This window comes from Leptodactylus fuscus, chromosome 1 (assembly GCF_031893055.1).
Source record: "Leptodactylus fuscus isolate aLepFus1 chromosome 1, aLepFus1.hap2, whole genome shotgun sequence".
Lineage (NCBI taxonomy): Eukaryota > Metazoa > Chordata > Amphibia > Anura > Leptodactylidae > Leptodactylus > Leptodactylus fuscus.
Window position 1 is genome coordinate 279,084,436 of NC_134265.1, and position 20,889 is coordinate 279,105,324.

At 42.4% G+C, this 20,889-nt stretch overlaps 1 protein-coding gene across 4 annotated transcripts in view; it reads left to right on the forward strand.

Moving 5' to 3' along the window:
- Positions 1–11,139: 11,139 nt before the first annotated feature.
- GAB1 (GRB2 associated binding protein 1) overlaps positions 11,140–20,889 on the forward strand; it is an 81,464-nt gene continuing 71,714 nt past the window's right edge. For all 4 annotated transcript variants that reach the window (XM_075288210.1, XM_075288225.1, XM_075288218.1 and 1 more), the window contains exon 1: positions 11,140–11,677. In XM_075288210.1, coding sequence (XP_075144311.1) covers positions 11,573–11,677 — 105 coding nt within the window. In that variant the 5' untranslated portion in view covers positions 11,140–11,572. The remainder of the gene's footprint in view (positions 11,678–20,889) is intronic.

Sequence of the window (20,889 nt, forward strand, 5' to 3'; positions counted from 1 at the left end):
TCTCTGCAATGGTTTTTTTAGCGGTAGCACACTATATGGGGCCTACACCAGAGTTCTGAAGTGCTTCTTGATTCTTGATCATTCCTCCATAGTTGTCCAAAAGGATAAAATGCTGCGCAACTTTTCATATAGTTGGTGCACACACAGACTTAAAGGGGCTCTATCAGCAAAATCATGCTGATAGAGCCCCACATATGCGTGAATAGCCTTTAAAAAGGCTATTCAGGCACCGTAAATGTTATATTAAACTACCCCCCCAGTTTTAAAATAATAACCTAAAAAAGAATGTGCTCTACTTACCGAACGTGCACACTGGGTGGGCATTCAGGGTGTGTCTTCATCTTCGTCCACGCCTCTTCTTCCTCCGATGTCCTCCGGTCCCGTCCTCCTCCGGCGCTCGCGAACGGACACGGATATAAAAAAAATAGCCTGGGCGCATGCGCAGTAGCATACGGCTTCTTCTACGGCTACTGCGCATGCGCCGGAGGACGTGACCGGAGGACATCGGAGGAAGAAGAGGCGTGGACGAAGATGAAGACACACCCTGAATGCCCGCCCAGCGTGCACGATCCGTAAGTAGAGCACATTCTTTTTTAGGTTATTATTTTAAAACGGGGGGGTAGTTTAATATAACATTTACGGTGCCTGAATAGCCTTTTTAAAGGCTATTCATGCATATGTGGGGCTCTATAAGCATGATTTTGCTGATAGAGCCCCTTTAAAAAAAATCCCCTTGTGATAATTTTCACCATATGAGTGTTTTCATCAGAAGAGCATTTGTGACAGTCCCTTCTCAGTTTCTATCTTGAGAGGAACGGGAAGAAGGATCTGATGATTACACCGATAATTTTTGTGCCATCTGGCTAATAGGAAATTAGACTTGTCTTGTACTGTATTAGACAGAGCATCATAGTCTGCAAACAGCTCTGCTTTTAAATTATAAGTTATGAAGAAACAGAACCCACTGTCTTTAAATTATACAGTACTTTATCCTCTTACCCGAATATGTCAATTCTGCATGAGAACAGTCACACTGCGTCAACTTTAAAAAACGAACATTAAGTCATATTATGTGATGACAATGCTATGATGATCTATTGTTTAGGTGGATTCTATTAGATGTAATTTTCTGTTTAGATATGATGGTTACCATCTACTCAACTTTTTACTACTTATCATATCCAAAGGCAATCTGCCTGCTGACAGCAGGGTGTTCTGTAGGGACTATAAACTACACACTAACCATTGAAGGTGCCACTTTACGAGCTAGTTCACATGGGGATTCCGCGGTGCATATTCCGTCGCGGCTGCCACAATGGGATGCCGGTGCAGTGCACGGCATCCCGTCGTAGCGTTCCACTCCGGATTAGGCCCAAATGAATAGGCCTAGAACGGAGCGTGCTGCCGCGAGGCAGATGCCGCGGCTGAATCAGCCGCAGAATCCGCCTGAAGAAAGGGCAGCTTGCTTCTTTTTTCCATATTGCTGCTCACAGAAAAAAGAGCACTAGTGGTCTACATAGACCGCTATTGTGTGGGAGCGGATTATGACGTGGATTCAGCGCCAAAATCCGCCCCCTTATTTTTATATGTGAACAAGAGAAAGGGGGTTATTTGAACTTTTCATAGAAATTCACTGAAGACAAACCTGGTAACCTTCAATAGGTTCTAGAATGTCATTGTAACAAATCAATGATTTTGTTCCAGGAGGTGGCAATCATCGGGTTTGTTTGACCGAGGCACCTGTAGAGTTAATGCCCGCAGTCAGTGAAGGCTCTGATCGTGGGCATTGTCACTGAGCCTACAATGTATAAAAGAGCAAATACCTGGCGACTATATCTAAAGACCTGACATGTTGGGAAAGGGTTAATGTAATGCCACTTACTAATTACTATTCTTTCCTCCTCTGTTCCTTTTCATTCCAATTGAAAGACACTCATAGCAGCCACCTGTCTTCTACGGATGGTGCTGCCATCCATAACATGGTGGCAACTGGAAGACCATGTAATCATTATGCCAAAGTACTACACTGCTCCACTGCAATCTGGAAAGGCACATTGGCATTGTTAGAATGGGAGCAGGGCGTCCATGAACTGTGATGAAAAGATGCAAAGGAGTAAAGAGCACTACATGGCAGTATGTTAACATCGAGTCCATGAGAATAACATTTATTTAAAGTGACCAATGTCTTTAAACTGGCCAAACAAATTACATTAACATAAAAAGTTACATAAAAACACATTAGACTACTGTAATGTTAACTAAACCTGCCAATTTTGGAGAGACTGAATAATCATCAAATGTGTTTGGTGGATTGTTGGATTTCAATATGCCTGATTCTTTTTTTCTGAAGTGAGAACAGAGATGTTCTTCCCTCTCCATGCAGAGAACATATGCATGCTTAGCCAAGCCAAGTGACCATACAGTATGTATGTAAGAACAGTTGACACTTGTGATAGATAATGGTCAGACAACACTCAGCTATCTAATGTATATGGTCAGAGTCAAAGAGTCTATATAACCTCAACAGTTGTTGGTCTAACAGACATGAGACACCAAACGGAATCCATCTGAAATGCAATGCAGAGAGAAGAGAGACTGTGAGAAATGACAACAAAGTATACACATGAGTTATGAAAAAAACGATGATTGTTAAAAAAAAAGTGATGATTTCTCCAGTATATAAAATTACTAGATAAACTACTAACATAATCATGATGGGTGTCCTTCAATATTCTTCTACTAAGGATGCAGAACTGGGGACCCTGTTTTATTCTATTTTATTTTTTTTATCATATTAAACTATTTACAGAAGGGGACAAAAGCAACCAAAGTCATTGGTTATTAGCTCAGAAAGACCAATAGAGCAATATTTACTATAGCAGTTGTGATCTTAGCATAAAATACATCAAAACTTAGTGAAATTTGGTCCATCTAGTTTTACACCAAAATTTTCCAACTAGCTAAAAAAAAAGTAAAAATTTTGCCCAAAAATTGGCACAAATTAGATCAACCAATAGGTGGTGTAAACTTTTAGAAAGAAAATATAAGTTATACTCAGTATACTGTCTATGGGTAGGTTCACAACTGTTTCATTTAGTCCATTCTTCTGGTCTGTTGTAGTTCCAGAAGGATGTATAAAACAGTAAAACAGATATATCAAATAACGCATAACAGCAGATTGCAAGAGACACCATAGAATATAATGGGGTCGTTGGGTATGTGTCATCTTCTCACTGACCACACAAAAATCCGGGCTTGAAGAACTTTTTGTCTGCAAAGTCAGATGGGCACTACATAGAATGGACTCTGATGACAAATGAGAATGTAGCCTAAATATTAATAAATATGGACCAATGTGTTAATAATAAACAATATTGTTTCCGTAAGTGAAAAACAAAGCCTTAAAGGGAGTCTGTCAGCACAAAATTGAGATATAAATTAATCAGATGACCTTGTAGGGCTGCCAACAGTTTACAATGATGTATTTCTTATTCAGGACTGCTGTTCCATTCTTGTAAAAAATAGTCCATTTATCCTATGCAAATGAACGGAAAAATGCTTTAGGAGTGTTGCTGACCATTAATGAGCTTCACTATTTGCTGCTGCTAATTGCTGCTCATATCCATCCCAGTTGTTGACTGACATCTCTCTACTTGGCCTCGGCACACAATACTAACTGTACTGTGCCTGTCTGACTATGTCACCTGGAAGTGAAGGAGACTCTGTCACAGATTCCAATGAAAATCAGGAGAAAAGTCCTGCACGGAGAACTATTTCTCTAACGTTTCATTATAGAAACGGTAGAAACCAGATGGACCCTATAGTAACCTATGGGTTCCGTGGGTAACTCCTGTTTTACCAGACTGGCTAGGTTCACACTTCCACCATGCTCTCCATCGTTCAGGTCCCCAACAGACCCAAATGATGGAGAACCTATTGCAAGTGTGAGCCTAGCCTTTCAAAGTTGTTGGGAACGCAGGATGAAGAGATTTAAGGAGAGCCATTGAAATTTCCCAGATAATCATTTTGTGAGTTAGAGATAATGCATAGACTGGAAACATGTACACTAAGTGGCCAAAAGTAATGGGAAGGAACCGGATGCGATGTTAATAGTGGGTCACCCCTCTGCGAACCCTGATAACTGCAGCAAGACGACAAGGCATGGACTCCACAAGGTGTTGGAAGTTCTGGAGGGATATTGATCCACGCAGTCTGCACTGCAGCCCACAATTGGTCCTGTGTAGTTGGCGCCGGGTCCATGGAGCGGACATTGGTATCCACAGCATCCCATAAATGCTCTATGGGGTTGAGGTTGGGGACGAGCAGGCAGGCCAATCAAAGGTCATGAAGTCACTGGTGTGTTCATTAAGCCAGTCCTGTGCCACCAACAAGCGATGACATGTTGCATTTTCCTGTTGGTACACAGCATCCCCATCAGGGACCTCCAAAACCAGAAAGGGGTGCAGATGTTCTGCCATAAGTTGCACAAATCGAGCACAGGTCATTGATCCCTGCACCTGGACAATGGGGCCCAATTGCAACCATGTGAACACAGCTCAGACCATGACAGAGCCACCTCCCGGCTGGACATGTCCCTGTTGGCATGCAGGATCCATGACTTCATGGGGCATATGCCACACTCTCACACACCCATCAACTCTGTACAACTGTAACCGTGTAACCACTGTTCCGTGTTCCAATGGCGATGGTCGCGGGCCTATGACAGTCTTCCAGTTCTGTGTTGCAGCGTCAGCAAAGAGACACGGGTCGGGCGCTGACTGTTGAAGCCTATGCGGTGCAGTTCTCAGCATACAGTCCTGGTGGAAATGGGGTCCTGGCACCCCACATTCAAATCGGTGGTGATTTGACCCACAGTAAACCATAGAGAGCCCCGAATGACTCTGCGGAGGTGACATGACGTCCGTTCATCAAACACTCATGGTCGACCATTGCGCCGGTTTACGTGGCTGCCAATGTTGTCTTTGCGATTTTGCAGGTCCACTTGAGACACTGTTGACCTCAGAAATCCAAATTCCAGGGTAATCTCCAAAATGCTATGCCTCATGCATCTTGCACCGATTATCATTCCACGTTCAAAGTCACTTAACTGCTCAGATATCCTGGCGACAATAGCGCCATAGGCTGCATCACGTCACACTGTTTGAGTGTCATAGCCGACACCACCGATACTATGACACGCCTTCCCGTGACTTTTGGCCACTAAGTGTAGTTAAGTGGTGATCTGAACAAGATGAAGCCAAAGAGACAGGTTGGGGTATAGATGTAATTGGAGGATTTGTAGAGGGTCAAAGGACAATTTAGGTGAAAGATGGGTAAAGTGATCTAGTTGGCATGTATTAGCATGTGAACTCATGCACACTAATTTTACCAATTTGTGTCATAATTATGATCCATTGTACTTAGTAAGTCTTCTATGTTGTCTTCAATATTTTTGCACAGTTATCTCTCTATGACAACAGATCTTCTTAAGGTATTAGATATTGTTGGAGTGTTTGCAACCTGCCATAAACACCCCTTCCATAAAAAAGCTAACTGAATCAGCTACATCTGCCATGCAGTTTATAATGTGTTGTTTGCTTTAGACAACTTCTATCCATATTCAATATGAGTGCAGAAGGTTTATAGACTTCCTGGCCCTGAGTATCCTGTGGTGGAAAGGCAAAACAGAGCTAATCTTACTTCAAAAACAATGGGGCTAATTGGTTTAAGCTTGTATCATGGGTCTTGTGGCTGAATCAGGCATTTTTTTCAGTGACCCTTGTCGGTCTCTGTCTCCTATTGAAAACAGGGGGAGATAAATTCTTGACTGAATTTTGAGCTGAATTTAAGGTGAATCTGCAACATAATCAGCGACAAATTACTTTTTGGGAACTCACCCTAAGTGGGCATTAAATCAGCAAACACATATATTTTCAATATACATTACCTGTGCATATTACCTAAGAAATACATAAGTGGATCACATCAGAAGAAAATAGTAAGACTTTTACTTCAAACCATTTGAACAGTTTTCTGGGGAATGCCCCACGTATCTGAAAAACAGGGACACCAATGAACAAATTCATGTACTCAGTTTGCTGAGTGAACCCACAGGATGTGAATCTCTAGATTGCACTAAAGAGACATTGAAGACTCCAAAAATAGAAAAAGAATGCACAATAGGATTCATCTATGTCATTCATCCACATTTTCTCTGGGTCCTAAGTGTAAAAAAATGAGTATGTAAAAAGTATTTTATCTGATTGGTATAAATGTTCCACAACTGCAGGTATCAGATTACTGCTTGTATTTAGAGTGGTAAATCTATATTGCAGATATATGACCAGTCAGATACAGATTATGTGTATCAACAAAGTGTACATTCTTCATCCACAGCAAAAATCACAAAGGGTTTCTGAGAGGTCACCCATAATAGTCCCACCTATGACTGCTTCTTCTTCACTTATAAAACACTTGATGGATGATTGTTTAGTCATCCAATTCTTACTTTTAGTATTACAAATCGTTACACCTATGCATCAAATGTAGCCACACACAGTAGGGAGTTAAAAAAAATACTACAAAACACCTCATAATAATGTCTAGTTAGTCAATAATGAACATCCCTATCATACACTCTTGGAACTAATGGGCCTAAGTCAACTTTGGAAAAACAACCCTACTCCACCAAGCTTTACAGTTGGCACGATGCAGTTAGGCAAGTAACATTCTCCTAGTATTAGCCAAACCCAAACTTGTCCAAGAAACTTTTAGATAAAGAAGCGCGATTCATCTTGTTACAGAACATGTTTCAACTGCTTAAGAGTCCAGGGGCAGCATTCTTTATTCCATTCTATCCAATGTTTGGCACTGTGATGTAAGGCTCATATGCAGCTGCCTATGCCCTGAAGCTCCCTGCACTGTTTTTGTGCTGATGTCAATGCCAGAGGAGGCTTGGAAGGCTGCAGTTGCTCACTCCTCATAATCTGACTGATATGCACTATGCGCCTCAGCACTCGGCCATCATAAAGTTAACATGTTCATCAAAATTTGTACAGAAAGCAGTAGACATAACAAAAAATATTATTCAACTATTATTAAAATGAATTAATCCCACCAATGAAAATTACATCTTGCCCCATAATAAGCAAGTCCCAGTTTGGGTATATTGATTGAAGAACCAATAAATGATATGGCTCTTAGGAAACAGCAGTATAAAGAGAAGGTCTTTTTTTAATAAAGGGTTTTTATTGTGCAAATGTGGTAAGACAAAATAACACAGTGTAAATGCAGTGTTTAACCCGATTCAGCTATTGTTCTAATCTGCATTATGGCAAGAACCACTCTACTAAGTAAAGAGAAATGACAAGCCATCATTACTCTAAGACATAAAGGTCACTGATGATTTCAAGAACTTTGAGGATATTTTTAAACGTGGTCATGAAAACCATCCAATGCTATGATGAAACTGGGTGTCATGATGAGCACCCAAAGAACAGAAGACCAAGTGTTAGAAACTGCAAAGAGCACCTCAGATTAGAGCCCACATAAATGCACAGACATCAAATACCATAAACATCTCAATATCAACTGTTCACAGGAGACTGCGAAAATCAGGCCTTTATGATCAAATTGCTGCAAAGAAGCCACCACTGCTGTGGAACATGAAGAAAATTTTATTTGCCAAAAAACACAACGAATGGACATTAGAATAGATGGACTTTGGTCTGAAATGTCAAAAGCTTAGAGTTTTGTGTCAACCACTAAGTCGCTATGAGACTCAGAAAAGGTAACATTTCCTCCACAATTATCCAACCTAAATCCAACTGAGGTGATTTGGGATGAATTGGACTGCAGATTGAAGGGAAAGCAGCCAATAAGTGCTCAGCACCTCAAGGAACTTGCTGAAAACCATTCCAGGTGACTACCTCATAAAGATGAGAAAATACAAATAGATTGCAAAGTTGTCATAAAAGCTTGGTTGAATAAAACCATGAAATGAAAAGGTGTGTCTAAACTTTGACTAGTACTATACACATACATAGCAGTGTATCCTGAACAGTCACCTCAAACAGTAGGTATGGTAGAGAGATCAGTTGACCAGGAGGTCACCTATCACTTCCACCTGTTGAAGCAGGGAATTACATACTGAGCTGCAGTGTTTATGATATTCTGGGGAACTTAATGTGTTAAAAATTTACATAAAAACAATAAAAGGTAAAAATAAAAAAACACATATAGGGAAAAAATCACTGCCAATCCAAACCTTTGATATGATTGTCCTGTTATTTGAGAAAACATGTCATATATTAAAACAACCAAAACCAGATGATATGTTCTTGTTTAAGTTTAAGCACTGTAGGAACTGAACTCATTTGAGAGGTTTTCTGGGTTTCATTTAAATTTATCTAAATGTGAGATCCTGCACCTGGGGCCCAAAACACTCAGAAAAAACTTACCTTTCTCTCTCTTGGGGAGCAATTACTTAATTAAAAAAAATGTGTGTTTCATTGTTATTATATCTCTCAGAGATGATTCCATTACTGCTGAAGCATAAAGATGCCAATAAAATGAACATGGCCTTCTCTCATTTTCTATGGTATAGTAGGTGACCACATGCTCATAAACCAATGGTGACAAGAGATAAACACTGCTATTAAAGATTAAAACCTTGTCCGCTTGTATTGACATCATAGATTGGGTCAAAAAGAGTAGTTTCTAGATGATCTATGTAGCAGAGTCAGTTTTTTGCCCCATGGGATCTCTTTCCCCTTTTCCATGAAACTCTCTTGGTTATCCCCTCACGTTTCAAAACCCCTCCTATTTGTAGGGACACTATTTGTGCAAGGAAGACAACCACGAAGCATTTGCAACTCTCTTATATGGTGTCCAAACATTTACCGCTTTGGTCACAGAGAAAGAGAGAGTTACAGAGAAAATAAATTGTTTGAGGAATGGTGAAGACGGAGAATAATGGTGGAACAACACCTACTTCACCCTGTAGAAGCAAAGTGGTTGACTATGGAGGAGTTGGTGTCCCAGTATGATCTGTGCCTTTCTAGCACATCCAGTACATGCAAAATGCAAGTTTTTTCATAAGTTGTTACGAGATGTTGGATAGGAGATATGGGAAGATAAATTGGACAAGGCTCCTTTTTCAGGTGCGACAGTGATGTCCTTCTCCCATCTCTGTGAGGCTCTTAGAGATGGTTTAGTATTGTTCTTTCCGGATACAGCCTTTCAATCTTGGGAGAAGCAGTTGGAAGACAGGGAGGATGCAGTAAGGATCTTAGCAGGATGGGTTTAGATACGTAAACAAAGTTAATGAGGTATGGCAAGTCACAATTTTGTATTACGCAAAGAGGAATATATGCTTTTGATCTTCCTAGAGGCCAGGGGCTGCCACATAGGTTAATGTTCTGTCCAAAGAGCTCTATCGATAAGACCAATCTTTATAATGACCTTTGGAGCTGTGCACACTCCTAGAGTATCAGGGATCAGGTTAGGCTTTTAGTTAGCAGCATGCAGTTTTACTCTGCTGCTATGCTTTCTTATTTTTAACTATTGTAGAGGGGGACAGTGGACGCCTTCCTCGACTTTTTCATATTCTATGTATTTTGGAGGCAGAGAACCTACAATCTGCTGCTATAGAAAAGTTTATAGTGAAGTGAAGCTCTTTCATTTTGACATATCTAGCTGATCATGAGATCAGACAACTGATGTCCCCACTCACTGATTGGTATCTGGCGGAGTCATTGAAGGGCAGTCTGAAGGTGACCTAGGGATGGGGAAGATAAGGGGTTTTTGGGTTTATGTGCTTCTATGGGATGGAGCAGTTCAAGTGAATGGGCTTGTAAATTTGACCGCCCGTGGCCTGTCTGCGGTGAAACCGTTTTTTTTAGCTGGACATAAAGACCTGCATGTCCAACTAAAAAAATTGTTTCCCTGCAGACAGGCCACAGGCAGGCACGGGCGGTCACCTTTACAAACCCATTCAAGTGAAAGTTTTTTTAAAGCTGACCGCCGGGTTTACATCCCCTGTCCAGTTTCTCTGGGGCTGAAGATGGAAATCAGCCGGATTGCACAAACCGGAGACCGAGTGCAGGTGTGAACGCCCCCTAACGCCTTTATATGTTCATGCTGTTGCTAAAGAGGACCTGTCCCAAGTAGAAAATACTAAATACATCATTTGATTCCCCCTCTGCTCAACAATCTGGTGTCTTTTTCTTTTCAATCCATCGATTCATTCAAAAGATAAAGACCCCGAAACATTACATGGAAACCAGGTCTGATTCTCCATGTGGGCGGGAACTTTTTTATTTTCTCAGAGAAAAACATAAGGTTCCCGCCCACTTGGAGAATCAGAGCTATAAACTTCCAGGGTCATATCTCTTGAACAAGTGGATGAATTGACCAGGAGCGCAGCGACAACCAAAGGATGTACGGCATTCGGTATTTTCTTCTCGGTGACAGGTCCTCTTTAACATCTTGTTCAAAATTGCAATATATTCAAAAAATTAAACAAAAAAAAATTCATCTATTGCATTCTGAGTGTGAATGTGTACAATCTATAATATAAAGGACTATACGATTAAAAACATTTACGTTTTTGGATATATCACCACTAATAAAACAAAAAAAATTATATTGTTTTATTAAATAATAAGCCGCCTTATGTGTCACAAAAAAACTATTGGCGGCCTAAAGAACAAAAAGTTATTCATTTAGGACCAAGAGCTCTGGTTGTTTTCGAGTTAAACCCACATTCCACAATCTGGAAATCCCCACATTGCAGGCTCCGGCGGAGTCCCCGCGCACATTCCCGGTGACCTGACAGGAATTTCGCCTCTCACACCTCGGTAGTCACACGGATCTTTGCTTTCCACATATTAGAACAGTAAACTTTAGGGAAAAGGCGGGAAGCGTGTGTCCTTCTGCTGGACTCTCCAGTGCTGCTGCACGACAATGTCACAGCACTAAACCTGCGCACACTACAGGTAGAGCCGCGGCGTCACACTGACAAGCGCCTAGTGCGAGGCTCCTGAGGGAAGAAGGCGGGACAGGGCTCGGGGAGGGATAGCGGGACGACGCTGACAGCGAGGGGCGGAGGACAAGAGGAAAAGGAGGAGGAGAAAAGAAAAGGGAAAGAGGGAGAAGGAGGAGGAGGAAAGAAACAGATTCACAGTTGGGAAAGAAAAAAAAATGTGTCTCTTCCATAATTTATCCCGTGCGATGTCTCAAGAAGACTGGACATAGTGCGGCTCCCCCACTCCAGCACCATTGCGCGGATCCTCCTCCATAGAGCAGACAAGGGGGCAGACTCGTCTACTGTTATTCAAGGGGGGAAACTTGTGGCCGAAGGAAGAAGAAGACGAGGCGGAAGAGACCGACCGACCGCCCAGCGACTCCTGCCGGGGAAAGGGGCGCTGGAGAAGAGGGAGGGGAGCGACCCACTCCTCAGTCCCCGGATTCAATAATAACACGAGTGGGGGCTAAAAGTTTTCCTAAAGTTCCCTCGTATACGGCAGGAGGCTGTGAGGGTCCGTCGGGAGGGGACACCCTGAGGAGAGCCATGATGATGAGCTCGGGAGGTGGCGGAGGAGCGGGAGGCGGCGGAGAGGTGGTGTGCTCTGGCTGGCTCCGTAAATCACCGCCGGAGAAAAAGTTAAAGCGCTTCGTAAGTAGCTGGTGCACTGTGTGACTGGAGTCATGGAGGGGAGGGAGTGGGCCTCAAAGTGCCCGACAGGAGCCAGGGCTACAGAATGGGGGTGACCACCGCAGTGTCCCTGCTGCTCTGACTGGTGGTGAAACTACAACTCCCAGCATGCACAACAGCTGGAGAGCCGCAGGTATAGAAGCTGCCCTGTATATACTGGCGCAGGATCTGGTCCCAGCTGGTGCTGGTAATACAGGTTGTGCCATCGCCTCTGAGCCTCTCCTGCAGATTCCTCCAGTAAATCATTAGCATGTTGTGAAGCTTCTCCACAATGTTACTGAAAACGCAGCAGCACTGGCCAGTGTGTCTGACACCTTACCACCTGTCAGATTTCAAGACTTCTGTGATTTCTGCTTTAACAAGTCTCCTATAGTTTCTCACCAGTAAAGAGATGCTGTGTGGTTGCATCAAGATTTAATGAAATGCAATCTTCAGATACAGGGGTAGAGTGACATCCCCTAACTGTACCATGGACCTTCCTGTTTCGTTTTATGTTTTATGTTTTATGTTTTGAGATTTTATCACACTTTTATATAATGTTTATAAATGACTTCTTCTAGGCTCTGTTCTCACTTCTGTTTCGTTTCTCAGTATGTTTGTTGCTATTTCTCAATAAAACTAGTGTAGTATGCTGTGCTTCTGTAAAAGGGCTGACCCGGGCTAGGGCTTCAGGCTTAGGTTATCTTCCTTCGGGTTGCCAATCTGGGGACCCCCCGAACGGAAACCTGATCCACATAAAAAAGCAGTTGCCTTAGAAAATACAAGGACCCCATATAATATAATGAAGGCCTTGTGGTTTCTGTCCGAAAAGGGCAAAAAATGTGAAGAGAAAAGCGCTGCTTGGATGCAGAGGGGGAATGGAATCGCCAAACGTAGTACAAGTGCTGGTGTGTACCCAGGATCAGATAAACAATATGGAGAAGATTCATTATTCCTTATATACTGGTTTACTTGTGTACAAGGCATAAAAAAACTGTACTGTTTTGCACAAAAAAAATGCTACTTAGAATCTGTGCTGCCTTCGCCGCATGATGAAGATGGGCAGGGACGTGGTTATCTCCCAAATTTATCATCATTTGAGCAAGAAATGATGGGGAAAAGTACGCCAGCTATGATGTGGCGTATATTTTCCCAAGGGTGCGTGGCTTGGCAGAGAGTGCGCTTTATTTATGGGGATGCATGCTCCTCGTCATATTTGAGGTGCCCTCTCTGTTGGCTTTATGTTGGTCATAAAAGTGTAGTGTTATACATGATCTTCTCTGGTAAAATACAGCGTAATGGACTCCATTTTGGTTAGTAGCATCCATTGTGTCCGATGCTTCTGTATTTTTTGTTGTTTTGCTCCATTATACTAGATGTGAACAAAGCCTTAGTGGGGGAGACAAATCCATCATGAACCTTGAGAATACAAGCTATGATGCCACTTTCTTGTGAGTGGATGAGTGATTGTTAAAGTAGTTGTCCACTATTATTGTTATGTTAGGTATGATTAGTATTATCATTCCATTATGACATTAGCATGTAAGTATAGCCTAGTACACACTTTGCATTTTTATGCAGGTTTCTGCAGATTAGTCAGAGTTTTGTATCTCACACCGGATTGAACGGTAGGGTCTGTATCATCTGACACTGCTCTAAGTAGAAAGGCATCAGAAAATATCATAAATGTCAGTAGGGTGTTTGTGGTATGAATGTCAATGTTCAGTGGTTTTATATGAGAAAACTAGTGTAAATAGATAAATCTGCCACAGGTTGTGATACATTTTTTTAAAATTTTTAATTATTTTTTTAACACTAAAGGGAAAGATAAAAGGGACATGGTACCCTTGTCTGCCGTTCTCTTCTATTCAGCATGGTGTGGTGTCGCCCTAGCCTTGTATTACATTCTTGTCTGATTGGACTGCATTTATGTAACTTGTAGGTTTGTCCACTACTTTTATACAACATGCAAAAGTATTCCCCCCTCCCCCAGCAGTAGAGTAACATAGGTAGCCGAAAGGAACAGCACTGATATCTCTGGAATGGGGGAAGATACAGACTCTGTCAGCTTTTGTATTAGTATATAACTTTCACTATTTTAGGAGACATGAAAGGTTTGGTTTTTTTAAACCAAAGCCATGAGTGGCTATAAAAGGAATGGGAAATGTACAGGAAGTCCTTATGCTTCTCCCTTCTGCTCAAACCACTCCTGGCTTTGGCCCAAAAAATAGCTGCAAAATCTGCAACAAAGAAAGCTGCGTTTCCGCATGGGGCCCCATATGGCATAAAGGCTGTGGTTTTACAGTCACCGCCAAGTTGATGGGATTCTAGCGAAACCCATCCATACATTGCAGAAAAATATGCATAACGAAGAACGTCGATTTCCAAAGCCATTGCGGTTTTGGAAATCACAGCATGTAAATTATACCTATGGAAATACTGGCGGCTTCCCTATAAATATAATGGAAGTAGAAAAGCGCTGCTGGAAAAAAACTTGGTGTTTCTGCCGCATGTTTTCCTGCAGCACTTTTTTTTGCTGTGCCCTGCTATCTGGGGACTTAGCCTTACCCCTTGTTTTCATCTGCCTTTTGTAATCCGTTTGGGGACTCCGCATGGGGATCCCCCAAAAGGACTACCGAAGGCACTGGCAAGCAGTGTGCAGTGAAAGTGCAAGGACCTCATAGACTATAATGGGGTCTGTGTGCTCTCCACACGCTGCCTACACAAATCATGCGTACATGAAAGTAGATCACGATCTACTTTTCTGTCTGCATGTTCAGTTCGGAGAGCACATGGATCCCATTATAGTCTATGGGATCCGTGTGCTTTCAGAAGCTCACCGCTTGTCAGTGCATTTGGTATACCGTTCGGGAAGGGGGAGTTCCCATGCGGACTCTCCGAACGGATTACCAAACGCAGATGTGAACGAGGGGTTAAAGAGGTTTTCTGACAAAGCAGTTGTTATTCTGGGTAGACCATTAGTATCCTATTGGTGGAGACCCAACAACCAGGCCTTGCACCGATCAGCTGACTCCACTGCCTCCAGCTGCCAGAAGTTACAGCCAAGGACAGGACCCAAAGTTTGCAGCTTTAATTCCTAAACACAGGAACATTTTTAATATGATACCAATTGAGCATGTTGCAAGTTTTTCCTGAGCGAGCAAAGAAGCGTAATATTTAATAGTGGGCCAGCCCCTTTCATGAGCATTACACACAGACTGCTGTGTAACACCAAGTGCCTCAAATAGAACTGAGAACCGTGCGTTTCACATTCCATTCTAAATTCCAGTCGGGATACATGCCACCTATGTAGGGGGTGGGGTAGTATCTGTGCCAGTTGTTGTTACTGGAGGGTGCCTGTGTTTGTAGTGTATGCTGCTTGTTATTCAGAGTGAAGAGTTCGATTTCAAAACAGTCTGCTCCTATGAGTAGTAGTCTGAGAGGGAATGTGTGGGAATGTTGGCTGGCAGCGTTGTCAGGAGGCTTCACGTAACGCTGGCTGTTTGCTGAGAGGGCAGATTCCTGCACAAAGTGTTCAGCTATCAGCCTTTCCACCAACTTGCTTTATATACACATGTAAAATATAAAATGTTATATTTCCCATGGATTGTGTATATTTCCAAGCAGCTCATAAACAAATTATTTCAAAAGAAAAAACAAAATCAGTAGCTTATGGGCAATATTCATCTATTGTTCACATGATTCTTCTGAAGCATTTTTAATGAAAGATGGTTAATAGAGATGAGCGAACACTAAAATGTTCGAGGTTCGAAATTCGATTCGAACAGCCGCTCACTGTTCGAGTGTTCGAATGGGTTTCGAACCCCATTATAGTCTATGGGGAACATAAACTCGTTAAGGGGGAAACCCAAATTCGTGTCTGGAGGGTCACCAAGTCCACTATGACACCCCAGGAAATGATACCAACACCCTGGAATGACACTGGGACAGCAGGGGAAGCATGTCTGGGGGCATATAAGTCACTTTATTTCATGGAAATCCCTGTCAGGGTGCATTCAGACTACGTAACGCCGGGCGTGTATGAGAGCCGTACACGCCGGCATTACGGCAGACTGCCGAACACTTCCCATTCACTTCAATGGGAGCGCTCGTAAACGCCGCTGTTACGAGCGCTCCCATTGAAGTGAATGGGAAGTGTTCGGCAGTCTGCCGTAATGCCGGCGTGTACGGCTCTCATACACGCCCGGCGTTGCGTAGTCTGAATGCACCCTCAGTTTGCGATTTTCGCAAGCTAACTTTTCCCCATAGAAATGCATTGGCCAGTGCTGATTGGCCAGAGTACGGAACTCGACCAATCAGCGCTGGCTCTGCTGGAGGAGGCGGAGTCTAAGATCGCTCCACACCAGTCTCCATTCAGGTCCGACCTTAGACTCCGCCTCCTCCGGCAGAGCCAGCGCTGATTGGCCGAAGGCTGGCCAATGCATTCCTATGCGAATGCAGAGACTTAGCAGTGCTGAGTCAGTTTTGCTCAACTACACATCTGATGCACACTCGGCACTGCTACATCAGATGTAGCAATCTGATGTAGCAGAGCCGAGGGTGCACTAGAACCCCTGTGCAAACTCAGTTCACGCTAATAGAATGCATTGGCCAGCGCTGATTGGCCAATGCATTCTATTAGCCCGATGAAGTAGAGCTGAATGTGTGTGCTAAGCACACACATTCAGCACTGCTTCATCACGCCAATACAAAGCATTAGCCAGTGCTGATTGGCCAGAGTACGGAATTCGGCCAATCAGCGCTGGCTCTGCTGGAGGAGGCGGAGTCTAAGGTCGGACCTGAATGGAGACTGGTGTGGAGCGATCTTAGACTCCGCCTCCTCCAGCAGAGCCAGCGCTGATTGGCCGAATTCCGTACTCTGGCCAATCAGCGCTGGCCAATGCATTCTATTAGCCCGATGAAGTAGAGCTGAATGTGTGTGCTAAGCACACACATTCAGCACTGCTTCATCACGCCAATACAATGCATTAGCCAGTGCTGATTGGCCAGAGTACGGAATTCGTACACACATTCAGCTCTACTTCATCGGGCTAATAGAATGCATTGGCCAATCAGCGCTGGCCAATGCATTCTATTAGCTTGATGAAGCAGAGTGTGCACAAGGGTTCAAGTGCACCCTCGGCTCTCCTACATCAGAGCCGAGGGTGCGCTTGAACCCTTGTGCAGCCTCGGCTCTGCTACATCAGAGCTGAGGGTGCGCTTGAACCCTTGTGCACACTCTGCTTCATCAAGCTAATAGAATGCATTGGCCAGCACTGATTGGCCAGAGTACGGAATTCGGCCAATCAGCGCTGGCCAATGCATCCCTATGGGAAAAAGTTTATCTCACAAAAATCACAATTACACACCCGATAGAGCCCCAAAAAGTTATTTTTAATAACATTCCCCCCTAAATAAAGGTTATCCCTAGCTATCCCTGCCTGTACAGCTATCCCTGTCTCATAGTCACAAAGTTCACATTCTCATATGACCCGGATTTGAAATCCACTATTCGTCTAAAATGGAGGTCACCTGATTTCGGCAGCCAATGACTTTTTCCAATTTTTTTCAATGCCCCCGGTGTCGTAGTTCCTGTCCCACCTCCCCTGCGCTGTTATTGGTGCAAAAAAGGCGCCAGGGAAGGTGGGAGGGGAATCGAATTTTGGCGCACTTTACCACGCGGTGTTCGATTCGAACATGGCGAACACCCTGATATCCGATCGAACATGTGTTCGATAGAACACTGTTCGCTCATCTCTAATGGTTAACAATGGCCCATATTTACTAAAAGGATAAATGTATCTGTTAGTAAATTTATTTACCTCAGATTACACCAGATTTATCATAGTAGCTGGTAATGGATGTTCAATGTGGTGTAGGCTCAACCCTTTTTGGTGGCTTACTTTGAGCCAGTATTGTACGACACAATTTTGACACATCATGGCATGTTTAAGCCATGCCCCCTCTACCTGAATTATTTTTTTTATTTTTTTTTTGCCCAAACTAGGTGTGCCAGAGATCTAGAAATTCTATGCCAGCAATAGAACATCTATGCCAATATGTTTGCTTCTTGAAGGAGTTGTCTGTGGGGAATTGAAAAGCCAAGCTTTAAAAACTTATGAGACAACCCAAGGGCATTTTATATGCAACGGTTCTCTATACAGTTCTCTGGGACATAACCCGGGGAAAGCCACCATATGTAATTCCAACCCAAATCACTGTCTATAGACTTCTTACTGAATCCCTAGAATACATGATGTTACTTTGTACATAAACCAGGTGGACGTTTGAGCCTTAGGGACGTTCACACTGCCATTGGTGTCCGCTTAGCAGTGTCCGTGGCTACTGTCCGTACAATATTTTAGCAACAAACAGTAGCTGGTCCGTTTGCAATTTCCATTCATTTCAATGGGATTTTATCTTGTCCTTTAGTATCCGTTTACAACCATGTCTGTTTTTTCAAGCAGACAAAAAAAAAATCCTACATACAGGACTTTTCTGTCCGTTTGAAAAAAATGGACAGCAAGTGTCTGTTTTGTTTTTTTTTTGTTTTTTTTGTTTTTTTTAACAATGCAGTCTATGGGCAACGGACATATAATGGACAGTAACTGATCAGTTTGTCTCCGTTATGATAGGTGTCCTTTTTTTTTTTTTTTTTTCACCTTCTGAACTGAATCCAACGGTTGTGTGAACTCTACCTTTGTTTTTGTGATATCCACTTGTTTCCTCTTATTTAATTGTTTTTATCTGATACTGGTATTTAGAGTTTTGGCTAGAATCCAAACTTCTGCATGCCTTGGTTTTTATGTTGACCATATCCTAGTAAATTTGGTCTGACAACATATTGGCTTATGTTAAATTCACAGGTCAGCTCACTATTATAAACCATCATAGGCGGATTACGGGCAAAATTTGGAGAAGGCTTAGAGGGGGAATACACCTCAAAATCAGCTCCAAATTTCTATACTTTGTGAAATAAACACATTTCTATGGGAGTAAAGAGCAGATATATTCCTGTTACTCATGTTCGCTAGAGAGGAAAAAGTCTTCAGGTGGATTCTGCCTCGCAAACCCCATTGAAATGAATGGGAGTCACAAAGAACGCTAGTGTCTTTGCAGCAGTTTTTGGACTTTTTTTTGTAAAAAAATGAAACTGCTTGTGAAGTTTTTTTCTGGCTCCTATTCATTTTAATGGGCTTTACAAGGAGCAAAAGCCTGATAGATGGGTCCTGATGTTTGAGGTTTTTTTTTTTTTTTTTTTTAATGTATATCTACCTGCAAAAATCTGCCTGACTCCAATTGAAATGAGTGGGTAGTAAATAGTATTAGAAAGTTGTATAATTTTACAATTAAGTGGTATTTACATAAGACTGGAAAACACCATAAACCTTTTAACCGTCGAAGGAAAGTGTCATGAAACGGCTATAACACTAAAGAGTAAAGCATCTTAAACCAGCAAAAAAAGTAGGCTGGTTCATCTTCATTGCGGGGTATTCACTTATTTCTCAATCTGTAAATGGACAATCTAGAGCACTGAGGGCAACTGAGTTGTTCTAAATTATTTCTCAAACTGCTCTAATCCACCCTCCCCTCTTTCCCTTTCTTTGAGTGACAGGCTCAGGTGACATTTTAGGGGGAAGGATGATGTTTTTAGAGCAATAAGGGTTGAAGCAGTTTGGAGCAACGGAGATGCCCTTGGTGCTCCAGAAGGGTCATTAACATATTCTGAAATAAATATCTGCAACAGAGGCAGAAATTTTCATGGGGAAAATAGGCCAGGCTCACCTAAATGTAATACAGTGTGTATGTGTGTTCTCCGTACTCTGCATTCATTTAGATCAGGTAATTATAGTTTGATGATAAAGGCTTGGACAAACAGTCAAAGCCCTCCACAATCTTGTTGAAGAATACCGGAAGAGGCAATAAGAGACAGCAGGTAAAGCTGATGAGAGAGGGAGATGGGAAAACCCCTTTAATTTATATAATATTCTAGCCTCTTAATAAAACTGGTGCATCTTGAGAAGCCCAGTGTAACAGAACTGAAATTGCCAGGGGTAATTCAGATTTTAGCTATAACTTGCACCAGTTTTCTGCTGTGAGTTATAGAAAATCAGGCAAAAACATCCCTGGCCTGCTTTGATCCATGTCCAGCTCAATGCCTTATATAGTGGCAGGCAGAGCAGAAAAATCAAGAAACTGGTGCATCCTTGGTGCAAAATGGAACCATGCACTGTGAAGAATTGGAGTTGGGCACTACCTTTATGCTAAGGCTCCCATCTATAGTACAGGAGTTTGCATTGTAGGCTGTAGCTCTGGCTCCTGGAGTGCAGGGCACTTAATATGAGTAACATGGATTATGTTGGTTCTTTGCTTTTATTTAGAAACAGTATCCGCCATGCAAATTATTTAGAAAACCGATTAATATGCATAGTATTGTGATATGATCATATCTCTATTATTCAAGGTGTACTGCGCATTAAAGCTGTTAAACATTTCTTTGAGGCTAGTGCTGTGTCTTCTGCTTACTTCAGATGTCATTATAGTCAGCAGCAGCTTGCTCAAGAAGAGATTAGAGAGTGTTTTCCAGTCACTTGACCCTCACAATGTATGTAAACCACTTAGCCATCTTGTAGAGATGTTCACTGTTAATGGACTACAAGACCACACATTTTCTGTCAGTAACTTGATTATTGAGGTTGGAAAGTACTTGCACACATTTTGATGTTTTTGATATATAGCTATAGATACATATTGGAAGGGTGCATTGTAACATTTTCAGATGTCAGCAGTGTGTAACTCTGTCTTGACCATACAAAATAAAGGATTGACTAGACATTACTGATACCATTGGGGAAATTTCTAAAGACTGTCCTGCAGGTATCATAGTTCCTCCTCATAAATCTGGTGCCGCCTCTGATTTCAATGCCAGCTCATAGCTGGTGATGTTTCCAAGCATTGTTTATGCCAGTTTCCTGGTATAAATTAGAGCCGGGCAATTAATCAGAAAATAATCTAAGTAAGGCTCCGTTCCCACGAAGTAACGCACCGCACGTTCAGACCTGTATACACGTGTCAGAGTGAGCACGCTCAAAACAGATCCCATTCACTTCAATGTGTGCCAGCTCATTGAAATCAATGGGTTAAAAAACCTCCTATTGATTTCAATGTGTAGCGCCCGTAAGCTGGCACCCATT